Source organism: Chionomys nivalis, chromosome 21 (assembly GCF_950005125.1).
Source record: "Chionomys nivalis chromosome 21, mChiNiv1.1, whole genome shotgun sequence".
NCBI lineage: Eukaryota > Metazoa > Chordata > Mammalia > Rodentia > Cricetidae > Chionomys > Chionomys nivalis.
The window spans coordinates 45,119,671-45,138,866 of record NC_080106.1 but is presented as its reverse complement, the minus strand read 5'-3'; the positions used below and the strand labels follow the sequence as shown (position 1 = coordinate 45,138,866).

The following is a 19,196-nucleotide window of genomic DNA, read 5'->3' as shown; positions in this document are numbered from 1 at the left end:
AAGCCCTGGATAGAGTAAGATGAACACACCAAGGAGGAAGACATGCTGCAGGGATTTGTTGGCTCATGTATCAGGCTCGTGAGCCCCATCCTTGCATGAAGAAAGGGCAAGGGGTAGATTCCAGCAGAAGCTACCTGTGCAGAATGGCTAAGAAATTGCATGGTATTGGGGGCGGGAAACTACAGATTAGATTTCTGTTGCCATGAGAAAATACCCTGACCACTGAAACAGCTTTCAGGAAAAGGGGTTTATTTCAGTTTATAGTTCTGAAGGGATAGAGCTCACCATGGCAGAGAAGACATGGCTCCTAATGGCAGGGACAAGAAACTGTATGATTGCCTTGCATCTACACTCAGGAAAGGGGGGGGAGGGAGAGAGGGAGGAGATGGGAAGTGATGTCAGAATGTTACATCTCAATGCCGACCCCAGTGCCTCCGGAAGGTTCTATGAACTCCTTCAGACAGCACCACCATCTGGAGACCAAGAGTTCAAACACATGACCTCTGGGGGACAATTCACATTCAAGCCGCAACAGTTTTGGAAAGGCAATTAATTGGTGAGGTGGGGAAAAAAGGGACCTCCATTAGAGCCTGCCTTGAGAGCATTTGCCTTTGAGTGACAGGAGGGGAATGACAAGGACCCTCGACAAGCAGAGAAGCAAACAGAATCCCAGGCCATCTTGGGACTTAGGGAAATATGTCAATGGTCACAGTACTGTGACTGCTGTGTTGGTTTTAAATTGGTGCAGACTTTATAATTGAAGAAAAAATATTGAGCTGGTTATGCACCAGCTTTGACAGTTAAAAGTCCAAGTCCAGCGGATGGAACTTAGGGGACGTTCGAGGACACACAGAATAGCAGAGAGGGGATAAAGCTCATGCTGCCAGAAAACCAGGAGAGAAATTGCGAGACCGAGGAAAGAAGGAGCAGCGTAAGTGTGTGGCTGGAAACCTCTCCAGCCACGAGAAAAACCACGCTGGAAAGAAGCGTTCATGAGTTCAAAAGCTCGAACAGAGGTCTAAGGTGTAGGTTACGTCTAAGTGTGCTGTTTCCCTTGTGAACACAGTTTCTTTTCCTTCTTTATTTCTTTTAAGCATGTTCATCATAAACTTAATTCCTTCCAGATGTTTCAAATACTCCTTTGGCTTAGGTGACTTGAAGGACACAGGAAAGAAAATTGCAAACAATAGGTGCAGGTTTCAAAACTGATTCTTTAACTCCCCCGCATTCAGGAGGCAGAAGCAGGTTGTCTTCTGAGTTCAAGGACAGCCAGGGCTACACAGAAAAACCCTGTCTCCAGAACAACAAACAAGTGCCTAAGTCCAGTGGGCAGTGGAGCAATGGGAGAGCAGCACCTGGAGCACCCTGGGAATTCGTCGGCCCACCTCTCCCCAGACACAATGGGCAGAGGATAATAGATGAGGTGAAGAGATGGGGGCAACCAGGGCTAGCCAGGGGGCAGCGGATGTCCACGAAGAGAAACCAAAGCCTGGGTGTACTTCTGTCTCGTGTCGAGCTGGGGTCCAGGATGCCTGAGGCAGCAAACCTAGTGTGGGCTCTGAAGCTCCCCTGTACTACTTGATGTTTTGACTTTGTGCACGTATAGATTTAATAGAGCAACTTAAGATAAAGTTTGTTATTTAATGTCCCCAGAGCTTGTTAGCCAGTGCAAACTCAGTCTCTGCCCTCAATTTGTTTATAACTTATGGCTGATGGAACAAAGTTTAATTCAGAACCTATAAAAACACTAACAATGGCCGGGCGGTGGTAGTGCTGCATCCCAGCACTCTGGAGGCAGAAGCAGGCAGATGTCTGTGAGTTCGAGGCCAGCCTGGTCAACAGAGTGAGTTCCAGGAGAAAGTTCCAGTGAAACCCCATCTCAAAAAATGTAAGTAAATAAATAAATAAAATCAATTCATTTTTTTGAGTAAACAATTTGCTTGATTTTTTGCAATATAATTACTTGGGAGTCGCAGTGGCTCTCTCCTGTGAAGCCTGTTTGCCAACTATAAATACACTACTTGATGCAAATCAGATATCCAAATACAACAGCTGCTACCTCTGTGTTTTGTTCTTTGTTACTCATTTTAATGAATAATTTGAACTGACTCCAAAACATGAAGTTAGACATATGAGCATGCTTTAAGACTTATACCATGTGTTTCAGACTGAGCGGTGACATCATTCTCTAAATATAGTGGATTTTAAGAAAGTGAATTATTTGAGCTGTTTTCCCCCACCGTAAATAATTGGGTAGGAAGACAGAAAAGAGACAAGGAATAAAAATTCACTCAGGGATCTGTATCTGAGCATAGAGAGCTGGGCACTCCCCCACTGCCTTCCTCCTGACATAAGAACCTTGTAGCTGGAACAGATCTTTTGGGATGCCTTGCCTAAGGGTTCCTCTTCTGGTAGAGATCCCAAGCAATGATGGGGTGTCTGTCTGTCTGTCTGTGTTTCCTAGTGTGTCCCATTGCTGAAGGGTTTGGATTCAGAGGGAAAACGAGAGGAGAATGGATTCAGGCTCCTCACCTCCATTGTGGCATTTGTGACAGTGAATGAACCGGAATTGGGCAGGGAAGCAGGAAAATCCAAGTTTCATCTTCCTAGATCCTGGGCATTTACTTGCTAAGTGTAAGCTATGAGTACTCCAGCCACGCTGATGTCAGCTACCTTTCCCATTGCTGCCGTCACAAAGGCTGGTGGGGATCTTTCAAGCTACCACTGCATCCACACAGGTGTGGCTAAGAGATCACTAGCGGCTGATTGCTTTTAGAACCTGCCAAAGTGCCCAGTGTATTCTGCGGAAGGTGATACAGGGACTGAGGAAGTGCTGTGTTGTCCTTGATTCGAGCTGATCCAGAAGGAGTTTTATGTGCCCTTAAATACGGGATGTGGGTGAATCTAGAATCCCCTCTGGAGACAGAGAGTAACCATGCATTCTGGATGCTTAGGAACAAAGAAATCGAACCCCCCATCATTTAAGGCCAAAAACTTTACCCAGTCCTTGGGCCTCACTTTCAGGCATCATGTTTTGTCCAGTCCACGCCTCTTGTCTAGCTGTGGCTGTCTGTCTTGGAAACCTGTGTCACTAGTCTCCAGGGAGGAGTCCCCAGATGGGTTGTGTCCGCAGGCCAGCCGCCCTCCCTGTCATCCTGTCTGTCAGGAACCACCTGTGTCTTAGTGGGGAACTCTAATATAAAAGGCGCTGCTGGTTTCAAAAGACAGCTGTGGTTGAGGATGAAGTCATAGGCAAACCACACACCCCTTCTCCACAGAAAGAGCCCCACAGAGATCCATGTGCGTCTGGGGGCGCTACACCGCCTCGCCTGCCGGCTGCCAACCCTAGTCAAGGCTTGACTCATTTTGCCTGTGCCTATGAAACCCTGAGACCTCCAGAGCCCTCTTTATGGAAGCGTTTTTATTTTAATTATTCGTGTTTGGGACATCCAAAATAAACAGAAACAGGGGTTGGCCTGTGTCGGCCTAGATGCAAAAAAGCCAGTGAATTGTTGCCTTACCTGTGGAGAAATTCACACTGGGAACTAGACACAATCTAGAAATGGAGGCTGTTTCTTACAAGACAGTGATCACCATCCAAAGGCGCCTGAGGAAACAGCTTGCTCAGGTTGAAGATGTGCTTTGTCTCTGGATCAAAGGTGCCTACCAGGGACCCATCATCACCTTTCTTTTCTTGAAGTGACTTACTTGTAGAAGAGGGAAGCAACCTCTGACCTTTGTTTCATTTCCTGCCCCAGTGCTGTTTGTCTTTCAGATTTGTTTTGTTTGGGGTTTTGCAGTGTAAGCCAATTTGAAGCTTGCCCTGTCTCCAGGCCCTCCACTAGGGGGCAGACATGTCTTCATGCCTATGCCCCAGATACTTGGGGCAAGTCTTCCTACTTAAGCTTCACACAGTGGTTTAGAGTTTGCCTTTCCTGTACTTAATTCTATACAGTTTAAATTTATACAATTCCATTGGAAATTCCTCAGTTTGTTGACGTAGTGTCTCTTGCTTTTCTGGTACATCTATCACCAAACACTTAATGATCACTTATTGGTAATTATCTTCTTTTTTCTTTTTCTTTTTTCTTTTTTTTAAAGATTTATTACGTATACAGTGTTCTGCCTACATGTATGCCTGTACACCAGAAGAGGGCACCAGATTGCATTACAGATGGTTGTGAGCTGCCATGTAGGTGCTGGGAATTGAACTCAGGACCTCTGGAAGAGCAACCAGTGTTCTTAACCTCTGAGCCATCTCTTCAGTCCATTGGTGACTATCCTGGTGTTCCCTGTGCACAGAGACATTAATTCAGCCTTCACACTGCATTTCATTGGCTTAGTGTGTGCTGGGTTTTGCGGAAGACCACCAGTGCGAGAGCGCAGGGGCCTAAGTGTGCACAGATGGTAGCTGCATGGCCCTGAGTGTGCAACAGACGGTAGATTGTGGCCTGAGTGTGCACAGATGGTAGATGTATGGCTCTGAGTGTGTACAGGTGGTAGATGTGTGACCTGAGTGTGCACAGGTGGTAGTTGTGTGACCTGAGTGTGTACAGGTGGTAGATGTGTGACCTGAGTATGCACAGGTGGTAGATGTATGGCCCCGAGTGTGCACAGGTGGCAGATGTGTGACCTGAGTGTGCACAGGTGGCAGATGTGTGACCTGAGTGTGCACAGGTGGCAGATGTGTCATCTGAGTGTGCACAGGTGGCAGATGTGTGACCTGAGTGTGCACAGGTGGTAGTTGTGTGACCTGAGTGTGCACAGGTGGTAGTTGTGTGACCTGAGTGTGCACAGGTGGCAGATGTGTGACCTGAGTGTGCACAGGTGGCAGATGTGTGGCCCCAGAGGGCTGTGCTGTGAGGTAAAGGATCGTGACAAAGCAGTGCTGGGAAGTGACTCATGAGATGAATCTCTGTGAAATGCTTAGAAAAGCGGCCTGCTGATGCACCCGCAGTCTCATGCTCAGGGAGCTGAGACAGGAGGGCTGGGGGTTCAAAGCCGTTTGCCTGCACTATTAGTGGAACCCTGTCTCGAAAGTCTGAGTGCTGGGGACGAAGCTCAGTGTCGAGGGCCTGCCTAGCGTGTGCAAGGCAGGTGAAGTGAAAGCATGTGTGTGCACATGATGACAATTGGATCCAAGTCTGGGAAATACACGCATTGACGGTTGCCATGTTAGTTATAGCCTCTCCCTAACCTTTCCATTTTACTATTAATTTCTTCAAAGTAAACGTGTTAAAGAAAACAATACCACCTGCACAGTGTTAATGGAGAACACTTTCCTGAAACACTAGATGACCTTCTGACGTGAAACTTCCACCACGGTCCCCTAAAAGATGCAGATCTTTTCAGTTTCTTACTTCTGAGTACAGGGCTGAGCTGTGACGACAAGCGTTTCTTGTTTGTTTGTTTGTTTGTTTGTTTGTTTGTTTGTTTTTGTGGGGATAAACTTTAAAGTGTCTGGCTGTTCATCTCACAGTACCACACTGGTGAGATGCCCCATTGGCCTTCATGTGACTCCAAGGTAATATTTTCACTGGTTTGATTGAGAACATCTTACTTTTCAAGAACAGAATCAGAAGCTCGCTGCGGAGCTTCTAATCCCAGCATTCTGGTGAGGCAGAGGAACGTAGGTCTCTGAGTTACAGGCCAGCCTGGTCTAGATAGGGAGACCCTGTCTAGAAAAACAGAAGCAAGCAAATACAAGAGCAGGATATGAATTCAAACCGCTGCCTTTCACACGCCTGTACCAGTTATGCCAGATGGCGGGTGGGAGCTTTTCATGTGTGCATGCTTTTTTTCATCTGTGTTCATCTCGGAATCTTCTGTGTGAGGAATGAGGCAAGGTAAGGGACAGGGAGCCGTGGGAGGAGAGTAGATGTGCCGAGCGGAGAAATATAAGCATAACGTCCCCTGAGGTCAGGTTCCTCCATCAAGTATTCGGGCAGGAGTTCACAGTGATTTGGGGCATTCTAGTTAGAGGGGTACAAAGTGGCATCCTTCCTCCTCCTGCTTGTCCTCCCTCGTCCCCAGTTTACTGCTTCTTCTTTCTAGTTAAACGTCAGCAATTGCATAGTTAAAGTAAAATAGCAAAATATAAATGTCTGTGATGTCCTGTGGGATTGTCAGGGAGACATCTCTGCAAACCCAAAGCCAGCCCCTGCAGTCTGAACTCAAGGGCTATATTTAGATGGCTGTGTGGATCTTGTGTTTTTTAAATGCTGTAAACATGTCGGTGTGGTTATTTTTAGCTTTCATAGACTTTAGCAGGCAGAGGCAGTTCCGACTGTTGTCTGTACCTCAGATACTCCACTTTGTCAATGGCTCTGATTGTCTCCCGGGGTTTCCAACACATGGGCGTGCACAGTTGCTATTATTGTTTTGGTGCTTGTTTTGCTTATTTTTGGTTTTGTTTCGAGACAGGGTCTTATGTAGCCCAGGCTGGCCTTGGATTCACAATGTAGCTTGTGTGAACATTTCCTGGAGAGACAGAAAAGTTTGCTCACCCCAAAAAGGTACCAGCCGTGGACTGAAGTGTGGCAGGCGGAACTGGTGTTCTTCATTAAGTTTGCAAGCAGCGAGTGGCCAGCCCCTCAAGAGAAAGTCTCTCTTCCTCCCAGAAGTGTTAATTGTCAGTAGACCTTTGATGAGAGGTTGAGCCTGTGAGCCCTCGCCTTCCTCCATGGTGCAGTGTTATAAGCCCAGTCTTGAGGAGGAGCCTTGTGTAGGTCAGTGGTACTCAGCCTCCCTAATGCTGAGGCCCTTTAATACAGTTCCTCATGTCATGGTGACCCCAAACCATAAAGTTACTTCATTGCTTCTGCATGACTGTAATTGTGCCACTGTTGTGAATTGTAATGTAAATGTCTGATATGCAGATCCAATGGGGGGGGAGGCGTGACGCACAGGTTGAGAACCACTGCTGTAGACAATCATGACTGCTGAGAGTCACGGAAGGAATTGCCTGTACCTAGGCTGGAGGACAGCATCCCACAGCACCAGAGTGTGGCCTTGGACTTCCCAGGTTTTTGCCTCCCAAATCCTGAGACCACACATAAGCCAACATGCCAGGTTTTATGTGGCACTGGGTACCCACGAGGATTCATGAGTTCTAGGCAGCCACCCTACTGAGCGACATCCCCAGACCAGTGGAGACAGGCGTTGGGATGTAGCCCAGACTGGTCCACCCTTGACTCTGTAGAGAAGGCTGTCCTTGAGCTGACAGAAACCTGTCTGTGTCTATCACCCAGAACTGGCTTTAAATGTGCATGCCACCACACCAGCTCCAGTTCCTAAAAATAGGCATTGTTGTTTTCCAAATAGCAATAACAGTAATGGGAGTGGCAGACATTCATGGTGTGGAGTGGACGCCCCGCTAACAGCGGTGCACAGCGCGCTCGTGTGGAGTGGACGCCCCGCTAACAATGGTGCCCCGAGCAAATGTTCGTCGTGGGTCTCATCATCTGGAGCTGTGCTTTGACGCATGATGCTGCCTCATCCATGAGTTACAGAATTGTCCTTTCAGTCTGTGCTGTCCACATGACAGCTTCAGGCCACAGCAGTCAAATTTAAATGAAGTCAGAAAAACAGCTGTTTTTGCAGCAGTCTTTAACAGTCTGGTTCCCCTACCACCTGTGTCCCCTTGGGCACGTTTGTGGCTGTGATAACGCTTGTGCCCTTTGGCTCTGTTCAGCTGGATTAGGGGTCTCTAGGGGCGTTCAGTCCACCTCTGCCTTCGCAGGAGAGGAACCACACTGCGTATTTGTTCATCGTTAGCTGCACACCCAGTGGCTGGATTACTCAGAAACTGCAGCTGCCTCTTGCCTAGAACAGCAGCAGGCCAAATGCTGCTCTCCAGACGTGGAGTGGATGTCCTGGCCCTACCTGAGTGTCCATCTCGGTGTCTGGGGCTGTAAGAAAGACAAGATACAGTGAAGCCAAGGCAGCCTGACTCTCTTCCCTGAGCTCCACTGCCACCCAGGCCTCATCCAGCCCACATAGAAAGTGGAATGGTTATCTTTTCTCAGCCTTTTCTTGGTCAGAATAAGTAAGGGAAATACAACCAGATACTAGCAGTAGTTAGTATTCACTGGCAAAAAAAAACCTCCCAAACTGCCACAAAATGCTCTACAGAGAATTAGCACCAGGAGGTGACTGGCATGGCATGTTGGTAACTCTATTTCCCAGCTTGGAGTCTGCGGGAGAGCAACCTTATCTGTAGTAAGAAGTATTCGTGGTTCTAAGTCTGTTCCTCTTGGTCCTTACTTCTGCCCCCTGCCTCCCAGGGAACACTCCCTTCATCAAATCCTCAAACCAAGTCATGCCTCAGGAAAAAGCTTAAGAACAACTTTGTATATTAAACACTAAGACATTTCTGTCGTGACTGTGCGTGCTTGTTTTAATGTAGAATTTATATCCTGGCCGTTAGAGAGATAGCAATTTAGCACGTGTGTCGAAAAGAAACTGTTTACACAAAACCTCCTTGAGCTCTCTCCAGCTACTGCCGACTCTGGTTTTTCTGCCTTCGGAAGCCTTCACCCTCTCCACATTTGGCTAACCTGTTTTCATCCAGTTCACTGGACAGTCGAGAGCTCGGAGAGAGAGGCGTCATTCTGCAGTATTTCCAGTGTGTTCTCTTGTTTATGTTACTAAACTAAAGTTAGCACAGATAGGACTGGGCTAGAAAGTGGGGACCACGGCTTGAAAACAGGAAATTTTAGGCTGTGTGTGTTTGGAACAGACGGTCGTAATGATAGCGCCGGTGGGTGGAAAGCCCCACAAAGCCTGCCTTTTCCTTATTTTGCTCTAGGAGAGAAGATAATGCTTCCTGGAAAACAAGTGAGGGTTTTTAAAGCACCGGGCTTTGCTTTTTGTCCCTGTGCACGGATAATGTGTTTTTCTCGATTTCATTTAGACTTGGAACAGTATTTTGGAAATTTGGTAGTTTCAGTGGAGAAAGCAGATCCCTAGGCACGGACTGTATGTTTTTAGATACACAGATATCAGAGTGCATGACTGCTCGCTGGCGTGGCTTTTAAAGGCAATGAGGGTGGCAAGGCTGTTAGATGGGGGGGGGAGGAGGATTTGCGCTTGTCTATTTTAAGTGTTCCCCAGCTTTGCTTGTTTGTTTTTAACCCCTGAACCCAGTCCTCAAAAACCACATCTTTGTTTAAGCCATTTCCTGGCTAAGCTGCTTCCAGATGTATCCTGGAATTCTATATTTGAGAGAAACTTCTCTAGTTGCAGAGGAACAAGAAAATGGTATTTCTGGGCAATGCAAACTTTTCATTTTATGTACACCGCTCCTAGATTTAAAATATATATATATATATATATATATATATATATATATATACACATTTTCCCTTTTAAAGTCTTTTTAGGCATAAAATATATAACATTTCAATTATAAAAGTAATAAATGGAAGATCATTGAAAAAAATCAGATTACACTAAAGTCTATAAAATTGGATGTACAGCTTGTCTGAACCTCTGACTCCTGTGACAGAGTCACCACTGTCACCAGTGGGATGCACATATTTTCAGATGGTTTTTCTGTGTGTGCAAACCTGTGTGTACAAATGTGTGTGTGCAAACGCGATTTCAGACAAATAGGGCCATGCCTTATGTACAGTTCTACAGCTTTTGTCTTATTGCTCTGTTGTTTGAGGCAAGGTCTCCGTTGTCGAAACTGGCCTATAATTCACCGTGTCTTTCAGTCTGACTGAATTTATGGCAGTCCTCCTGCCTCAGCTTCTCAGGTGCTGGGATTACAGATAGACATGAACCATGCAATTCCTATCATTAAAAATTCAGTGCTTGGCCAGGCATGGTGGTGCCTGCCTTTAGTCCCAGCACTCAGAATGCCGAGGTAAGCCGGTTCTCTGTGAGTTCAAGGTCAACCCGGCCTACAGAGCTAGTCCCACAACAGCCAGGGCTCTTACACTGAGAAACCCTGTCTCACAAAAAAACAAAATCAAAAACAGAATATCAGTGTTCTCAGACAGACAAAATACACTCTTAATCTCAGTACTCAGAAGGCAGAGGCAGGTGGATCCCTGAATTCGAGGCCAACCTGGTCTACAGAAAGAGTTCCAGGATAGGCAGAGCTTCACAGAAAAACCCTGTTCCAAAAGGCTGACTGGCTGGCTGGATGAGAACACAGGCATGGTTGCCAATACCTGAAATCCCATCACTTGGGATGTAGAGACAGGAGCATAGTTAGGGAGAGGCAGCCTGAGCTACATGAGACCGTCTCAAAATCCTGAACCCCAACAGTGCAAACTCTTGCGTCTTTGTGACAATCCCCAGATTCCCACACTATGTACAGTTTTCATTCTTTCTACCAAAGAACCTGCTACACGCTCATAGTTTGCCCCCGCAGAGTATCAGTTGTATGGTACCTTTTAGTGGACTTCAAAACAAACCCAGTTCCGTTGCACTTTCTCCCCATGCCTTCTCAGGTGAACGCAGGCTGATGAGATGTCCTTGGCCATTTGTGTCTCATTCACAAAAATTTGGTGGGCTTCGGCAGCCACTGCAGTTCTTGAAGACCTCCCCGTAGCTCCCGTGAGCAAGCAGGGTTGTCTGTGGGCTCTCTGGTGTGGTCTCCCAGAGCACAGAGAAGCGCGCGGGGGTGGGGGTGGGGGGGTGGCAGGTGAGGCAGTCGGGGCTTTTTAAGAAATGTCTTGATGTGGGTTTTGAAGGAAGTTGATTGTCAGGTGAGGTCTTTGGGAGTACAGACAAACAGAAAGAAAATGCCGGGTGGTGGGGTGGAGGGCAGAGCCTGGTTTGGAAGACACTGGCTCATGTGCCGTCCTTAACAGCCGTTTGGACTTTGGTAATTTAGACTTCTGGTTTCTTTCCCTGAGGTCTTCCCATTATTTCACTGGCTCTCTGTGGTGATATCTGGTGGGCAGAAAATACTAGATCATCTTATCAAGGCTTTCAAGTTCTTAATAATTTGTGAATTGTTGATGATACAAAAAAATTACCAATAAAAGAATGGGTCTACGTTTAGTTGGAAAAATAGCTGAAAAGCATTTAGGGAAAGTGCTGGGCATCTGGAAGCCAGCTACCACATATGCCGTAAACCTGTGCACGTCACAGGTACGTTGTGACGGTGTAGCTGTTCCGAAGGCTTCACTCACCGCTCTAAGCAGAGTTCTCCAGTTATTCTATCCACTGGAGACACAAGTGTGTGGCAGAAAGGGTGGTTTTCTTTACAACTGAACCTAGGCTCCACCTGGGCTAATTCGGCATGTTCTGTACACTTGGTAATAGCACAGGAATGGTGTGGGCTAGTCCAGGTGGGAATTCTCGTCCCTTTTGCTAGACGACAGGACTCCATCTCTCCTTTGTTTCTGATGCGTTCATACTGTTTAGTGGCTTCTTGAGAAGCCGATTCTCAGATCTCACTAAAGTGTTTCAGGTGAGGTGTGCCTGAATGCAGCTTAGCATTGCCTCGTTTGCTTAAATGCAGAAAGTGTTTATACAGATGGTTCCTTTCAACTGAAGTTCATAGACACACTCTTGTATGTTTAGAGGTTGAAAAATAAATTGAGTATTTCTGTACCCATCCTCTTCCTTCACAAGGCCAGGCCAGTTGTGCCTGGGCAAGTATCCTTGAGATGTGTAAGTCATATGAGAACGTCCGTCCGTATCCTTTGCCTTGCTTTAGAGGGCTTGACTGCACCATCAGCAGTGGCTGGTAGAAGCTCCCTTTGGGACAAGGTGAGAAGACAAGGCTTCCCCAACCCCCAAGTGGTTCAAATTCAAGACTACCCAACAGTATGTGATTCAAAGGAGGTGAGAATGGGGGGTTCCAAGCCAGTCCAGGAATGTAAGGGGGTGGTGGTGAGCTGAGTCCAGGGATGTATCCTGTGCTAAAGAACAGCATGTGTTGGGGCCCAAGGCAGAAACGGAGACTTTGAGCCTTTGGGGTGTGGCTGGAGGCTGGGTTATTATTCCCTGTTGGAGAATTGGGGCTCTCTCCTGTAGCACAAAGTCACCCAGTAAGCACGAGAGTTGGTCCCAGTATGGCCACTCAGAGCTTCATCCATATGCAGTCGCTGGAGTTGGGGCTGTGTTGTTTGTTCATCTTGAAATTGGAGTAATTGATGTAAGAAATGATAATAATTCCATAAGCTGTTATGTAATTATTCTCAACTAACCTTATGCGTACTGCTCCATTGCCCGTACACCATGGACGTCTAATAGTTAAGTGTTTTTTTCACGAGATTTGTATTTCAGATTAATCCGAGCATTTGATTTTGAAGGTTTCGTGAAAACTGTCTGTGTGTTACTCAAGCAGGCCTGGAAGGCAGCATACAGCTGTCTCTGGGGCTACCGAGACAGCGGCATAAAAATAGGACAAACTTTAAGAATCCCAGATATTTTCTGATAACAAAGAGTGACTTATTCGGGCTGTTTTGTGCTCGGACAAGACAGAGAGGCCTTTGTGCTGTGATCAGCAAGGGAGCTGATGTCAGAGCTCTTGTCAAGCATCGAGCTTTATTCTGTGACTAAATTGTGCTTTGTCCCACAGTCCAGAGAGCCTTTGTATCTGCCTTGTTAAAGTGTGCGTTTGTGTAATTGCTTTTGTTTCCCCCATTTCGTCGGTGCCAGAGTCAATGAGAGTGACTCATTTTGTGACTGAGACAATCGTTCACATTTGGACCATGTTAAAAATAAATAAAGAAGTGGCAGGTGCTGCCTGGCTCGGTTCCGTGTTTCAGTCCTGCAGTTCCTGTCTTTGGGGTTCATGTTTGTCTGGTGTCTGCTCAGCTCCTGTGGCCACTGGTCCACTGTGGCCAGTGCAGATTCTAAAGGCCTTCTGGATGTTGGTGACAGCAAGGGCTAAATGGGGGAAGCTGATTAAGCAGGATACAGAATGTGATCCTTCAAGTGTCTCCAAGGCACACAGGAAGACTCGCAGCCCGTTCTCCTCTGGGTTGTAGTTTGCCCATCACACTGGCGTGTTTGGGGCCAGTTATCTTACACGTGTTTTTTTCACACCACAAGAGGTTTGGAAAGCACCGATCTCGTTTTAATGAGGCCATAGAGTGCATTTAATATTCCCCAAACTGTACAACTTTATTTCCTCTGGGTACTCTGAAGGTGGCCACGGAAGGAAAGGCATAGGTTGAGGGGTGGAAGAATAGAATAGATGTTTGAAAAGAGAATCTGCAAAGAGTTTATCCTCTCAAAGACAGATGACGGAAGTGGTGGATGATACCAGTAAGGCAGGAAGGCTAGAGACGATGCTTGCAGGGTTGTAGGCAGGACTAGGAGCTGCTTACATGAGCAAGGACTTGTCATATGAGCATCTGGACCGGCGTTAGATCCCAGAACCCATGCAGAAAACCTGGGAATGGTGAGATGTGGCTATAAGCCCAACCCTGGAAACGAAAAGAGAGGCAGATCACAGGGGTTCACAGGCTGGACAGCCTAGACTCCTTGGCAAGCTCTAGACCAGTGTGACTCGAATCTAAACAGTAAAGCACAAGAAACAAGGTGTGCAGTGTTTGAGGGTGACACCAAGGTTGATCTCTGCCCTCTGCATGCACGCGCACACACATGTGTGTACGCACACCTTAAAAAGATCAGGTGAACCGCGCAGACCCAGCAGGGTGCTTGGTCATGTGGGGCTAATGACCCTCCACAGCCCAGCAGCCTCTCCCAGATGCAGTTTAGAAGCGGATGCCTGTACTACCTTGCCTCAGCCACTGGGGAATGGGTGAATTATGTTCAATCAATTATGTAGTAAGGCATTTCAGAAAGATTTCCTTGCAAGCCATTAAAATTTTAAAAGTCGTTTCTGTATTTAAAGACAGAACCTCTTCAGTCTGGAAAAGTCACGGCAGAGAGAGGTTCCTGGGATGGCCTTGCATAATAATAACTGTTTTCATTCTTTCTATTTCTCTGTTGCTGGGTCAGGCCTACTGGGTGGGGGCGGAGCCTCGCAGAGTCTTGCCTGCACTGTCTCGCCCTGACTAGGAGGGCTGTTGTTTATTTGAATTAAATAAGTGGATTTTTGTAATCCAGTGCTACGTCCATGTGTTTCTGTCGCCTTGGGATTTCCTGTTACTTGGAACATCCACAGAACTCCATGCTGCCTTCTTCTGGACACATTCTTTACTCCCTTGGGAAGTTCATCTAGAATATTGATGTTAGGGGATGGGGATTTAGCTTGGCTGATAAGAGTACTGGCCTGGCATTCAGGAAGCCCTGGGCTTGGTCCTCGGCGCCACATAAACCAAGTGTTTACATGCTTGTAATTCCAGAACTCAGAAAGATCAAGAATTCAAGGCTAGCCTAGGAAACATGAAATCCTATTTCCACCAAAGAAAAATCAAATACTGATACTTAATTGAATGTTGGAGGCTGGAGAGATAGTCCCGAGTTCAGTTCCCAGCAATCACATGGTGGCTCACAACCACCTGTAATGAGATCTGGTGCCCTCTTCAGTCGTGCCAGCATACCTGTAAGCAGAGCACTGTATACATAATAAATAAATAATAATCTGGAAAAAAAAAAGAATTGCATGCTGGTACCTTTGATCCCAGCACTTGGGAGGCAAAGGCAGATGAATCTATTTGTCTATTGAGTGAGTTTGAGGACAGCCAGGGCTATACAGAGAAAACATCTCAAAAAAATAAAACCCAAACAAACAAACAAAAAAAGAAAAAAGAAAAAAAAAGGGAAAAGAATTGCATGATTGCCCCCTGGAGGATTACACATAGTTTTCTATAGATGGGTGCCTGTGCATTTATCACTGTTGGTTTGGGTGCTTTGCCAGCATTGTTATGTCCTGAAGTGTTTGCATGGATGTGAAATGTTTCCTTCACTGTTGGCAATTACTCTCTCTGGGGCCTAGAGGAACTCACTGACTGATATACTCATAGATATTTTTTTCTTAATTTACCTAATTGATATAATTTAAAGCAGTTTAAAAATTTACATAATTGATATGATTTAAAATATTTCTAACATATTAATCCTAGAGTTATCACCCAGATGGAGTCATTTGTGAGGACAGTATGAAGCCTGCCATGTAGGTTGCTTGACCCTCTCTTTTCCCCTCAGACCCTTATGTGCTTTCCTAGCTCCTCCTTCTTAATTTATTATAAAATGGTTGATGTGGAGGCTAAACCCAAGATAGCTACTAGAGAAATGGATATCATATTAGTTATTATCCTTTCTTTTCATGTATTTTCAGAATAAAATGAAGCTGTTTTTAGGTTGGTACTGTAGTGCCTGTTAGTTAAATTTGCCAAATTTGTGATACACAGAAGGTACGGAGTGCTCATCCTGCTTTTGGTGGTTTAAACAAGAGAAACACACATCTGTAGGTGTTAGTGAAGACGCGGGAGTACTCGAGTTGGGGAACACATCTGTAGGTGTTAGTGAAGACGCGGGAGTACACGAGTTGGGGAACACATCTGTAGGTGTTAGTGAAGACGCGGGAGTACTTGAGTTGGGAGTCCACTTACATCAGCAACACAGCCACGAAGCTCACTCTTGATGTGATGAGACCACAGGAAACCAAACTCCTACTGAAAACACTGGGCATGGGGCTGACTTTATCCCGGTCATTACTGAAAATCTGTGCAGTGTGTGTGGGTAAAGTTTTCCGAAACTAAAACATTGACACGCTGTGAGTGGAACAGTGGCCACCTGTGATAGCCCTAAGCTGCAGAAATGCATGGTTCAGGCCTCCCTGTTTGCAGAGTGCCATCCTTGGGCATCCTGTCTCCAGGGTTTGTTCTGGAGTGTGCATGTGTCCTAGGAAGGAAGTGAGAGGTACTGCCTTTTCCTGCTTAGCTGTCAGAGAACAAAACTCAGAGCAGTGGTTTGGGATCCAGAGCCAGATCTGAGGGGATCCAAGCTAACAAAGAAGACGGTCTGCCATCTAGTCCTGCTTTACCTAATCCATACAGTCTTTAGAGAAGGTGGCGGTAAGAATCACAGCCTCTTCCAAAAGATTTTTTGATTTATATATTTAATTTTATGTGTGAGTGTTTTGTCTGCATGTGTATATATTCAACATATGTGTGCTGGTGCCCTTGGAGGCCAGAGGAGGAGTTGGTGGATCACCTGGAAGTGGAGTTGTAGATGGTTTGAGCTGCCACGTGGGTGCTGGTACTGAACCTGGGTCTTCTGTAAGAGCAGCCAGTGCTATTGCTTACAGAGTCATCGCTTCAACTCCGCCAGCCTTCTTCAGGAATGGTATTAAAGATAAAGAGAAAGGAAATATTGAGCATAGCGTGTGTGCGTTGGTACATGTATGTAGAGAGCTGTGTGGAGTCACACCTGATGGCTATGTGTAGAGAGCTGTGTTGAGTCGCTCCTGATGGCTATGTGTAGAGAGCTGTGTGGAGTCACACCTGATGGTGCTGGCTCCTGCCCTCCGCGATCCTGAATGCGAGTGCTCTCAGTCATAATCAACTCCTAATATCAACTAGGCCTGACTTATGCTATTATCATGCAATGATTGTCAGCTGCTTGCATATGCGTGGACCTATGGGCAGTGCCCACCTGGCAATCTGGGGTTGGCGGCCCAGGCCTACTTAAGGGCTGGGAGAGGTTTGCCCTGAGGGAGAGGAAAAGAGAGAGAGGGAGAGGAAGAGAGAGAAAAGGAAAGAGAAAGAAGTTGTGAATAAAGTCCTGAATAAACTGCAGCAGGAAGAGCTCCTGTGTTGCGTCCTTCTTGCTGGACGAGGTGGACCGCGACAGGTAGTGGGCTCGTACAGAGAACCTCCAAACCTCTCTCCATGGAGCCCAGAACTTGCTGCAGTCAGGGGGTGCACCAGACAATCCTCAGGTAAAGGCTGGGGATCCACGACAAGAGTGGACGGGTTAAAAGTGAAATGTTACGAATCTAACATTTGTTCAAATGGGCGCTTTATCTTCGCACCAAATTTTTTTCTTGCTCTCAATGAGCTGCTTCGTTCTAAAAATTTATATGTTAATCCTGACTTCCTTCACGAGAAAGCGGGATAAACCAACAAGGTTGTCCCACGTATGTATTGGGAAGAATTTAATGCTTTAGAAAGGAGGCTCTGTTTTTGTCTCCACAGACGATGAGAGCCTACGGATTTATTCAATATTCATGTGGTTTGAATTACCGAAACCCCTAAAACATGGTGTAAGAGGGGACCCTTCAATGGTTGCAGAGCAGCAAGCCTGCTTTCCTGAGTTCTGCTCCACCCTTCAGTGGTTCTGGAGCAGCAAGCCTGCTTTCCTGAGTTCTGCTCCACCCTTCAGTGGTTCTGGAGCAGCAAGCCTGCTTTCCTGGGTTCTGCTCCACCTTTCAGTGGTTCTGGAGCAGCAAGCCTGCTTTCCTGGGTTCTGCTCCACCCTTCAGTGTTTGCAGAGTAGCAAGCCTGCTTTCCTGGGTTCTGCTCCACTCCATGCACCAGTTTGGACCCAGAACAACTGCAGCTGGGGCTAGAAGGCAGCTGGAGCAGAGCTTTGCTAGGTCGCTGTGGTGGAAGGCACATTGCCTTAGCCCAGTCAGTGCCTAGCCTGGCAGATGCTACAGCAGTGCCAGGAGCATCAGCAAATATAACTACAAGTGCTGGAGCTAAGACAAACTGGAGCGGGAGCACCAAAGAGCAAACAGCTGCTCTGAGCAGGAGCCCTTCAGGAGTTCCTGATGGCAGGAGAGTGGTTTCTGGTGGGTTTGGCTGGGGCATGGCTATCTCTATATAATCTGGCCCTGAACAGCATTTGGAGGTCCCAGCCGAGATATCAGGAACTAGGGAACACTGAGTGGTCGCCCTCAGAAGGTGAGGGTGGATTGTGGTATAAAAATTTTACCCATGCAGCTAATTTGTCTAAAGAATTGTCTAGATATCTTTTAGGTAATTGGTCTGGTGAATTCGAACAACAACTGGAAAAGCTGCAAGTGGCAATTGCGACTGCAAATTCCACACGCACGGATACCAGCCTGGCAGAAGGACTAACCTCCTGGATCATCACAGCCATGGATCATCTGAAGGAGTGGGCGGGGCTAGGAGCCCTAACAGGCTTAATGGTGCTTGCCTCCCTGGTATGCCTGTGGTGCGTCTGTCACATAAGGGTTTCACAGCATCGCAATGCAGTTATGATCATTCAGGCCTTCACGGCCATTGAAGCAGGACAGTCCCCTCAAGCTTGGTTATCTATATTTGAGCACAGGATGCGAGGCTTGTGCACTGCACTTGAGGTAAGCATACATCAACCTCAAGAAGAGCAAGTCTGATTGCATGTGGGTTGGTGTCTAACTCCCACCTCTGTAAAAAGACACCGGACAGGTCTAGTGTTCTCTGGGTGGATGACACCTGGACAGACACTAGTACATGTTCCATTTTTAACAGAGATCAGACCTCTGCTCTTGCCTGTTGCTTTACAAAACAAAAAGGGGGAACTGTAGAGAGCCGTGTGGAGTCACACCTGATGGCTATGTGTAGAGAGCTGCGTGGAGTCGCACCTGATGGTGCTGGCTCCTGCCCTCCGCGATCCTGAAAGTGAGTGCTCTCTGATAATCAACTCCTAATATCAACTAGGCCTGACTTATGCTATTATCACGCAATGATTGTCAGCTGCTTGCATATGCGTGGACCTATGGGCAGTGCCCACCTGGCAATCTGGGGTTGGCGGCCCAGGCCTACCTAAGGGCTGGGAGAGGAAGAGAGAGGGAGAGGAAGAGAGAGAAAAGGAAAGAGAAAGAAGTTGTGAATAAAGTCCTGAATAAACTGCAGCAGGAAGAGCTCCGGTGTTGCGTCCTTCTTGCTGGACAAGGCGGCCGCGACACATGTATGTGTGTCAGGAAGAGAAATACGACAGTTCAGCAATACAGCGCTCAGGTAGAACATCAGATAGGATGCATTTAGAATGGTACTCCAGGGAAGTAACCAGGGAAACACCCAAGCCCATTCTCCCTCCTCTGTTGTCTCACTCTGAGAAAGCAGATTCTCTAGTTTAAAATCTTAGGAAGAAGCACCATAAGTATATTCTCTCATGCGTAGAGGTGGAGACAGTGTGCTTGTATATATTCCTTTCATGCATGGTCTCTCACTGACTCCAGCGCTAGGCTGGTGGCCAGAAAACCCCAGCGAGCCTTCTAGCCTCTACCTGGTATAGCCGGGGATAGAGGTGCACACCTGGTCACGTCCAGCTTTTTACATGGGTGTTGGAGACCTGAACTTGGA

At 46.9% G+C, this 19,196-nt stretch overlaps 1 protein-coding gene across 4 annotated transcripts in view; it reads left to right on the top strand.

Moving 5' to 3' along the window:
• Gab1 (GRB2 associated binding protein 1) overlaps nt 1-19,196 on the top strand; it is a 112,779-nt gene that overhangs the window by 59,577 nt on the left and 34,006 nt on the right. The window contains exon 1 of one of the 4 annotated variants that reach the window (XM_057753951.1): nt 18,479-18,851. The exons of 2 other annotated variants lie outside the window; for them this stretch is intronic. In XM_057753951.1, coding sequence (XP_057609934.1) covers nt 18,561-18,851 — 291 coding nt within the window. In that variant the 5' untranslated portion in view covers nt 18,479-18,560. Of the gene's footprint in view, nt 1-18,478; nt 18,852-19,196 lie in introns of those variants that run through there. One more of the 4 variants, XM_057753952.1, reaches the window with a different exon arrangement.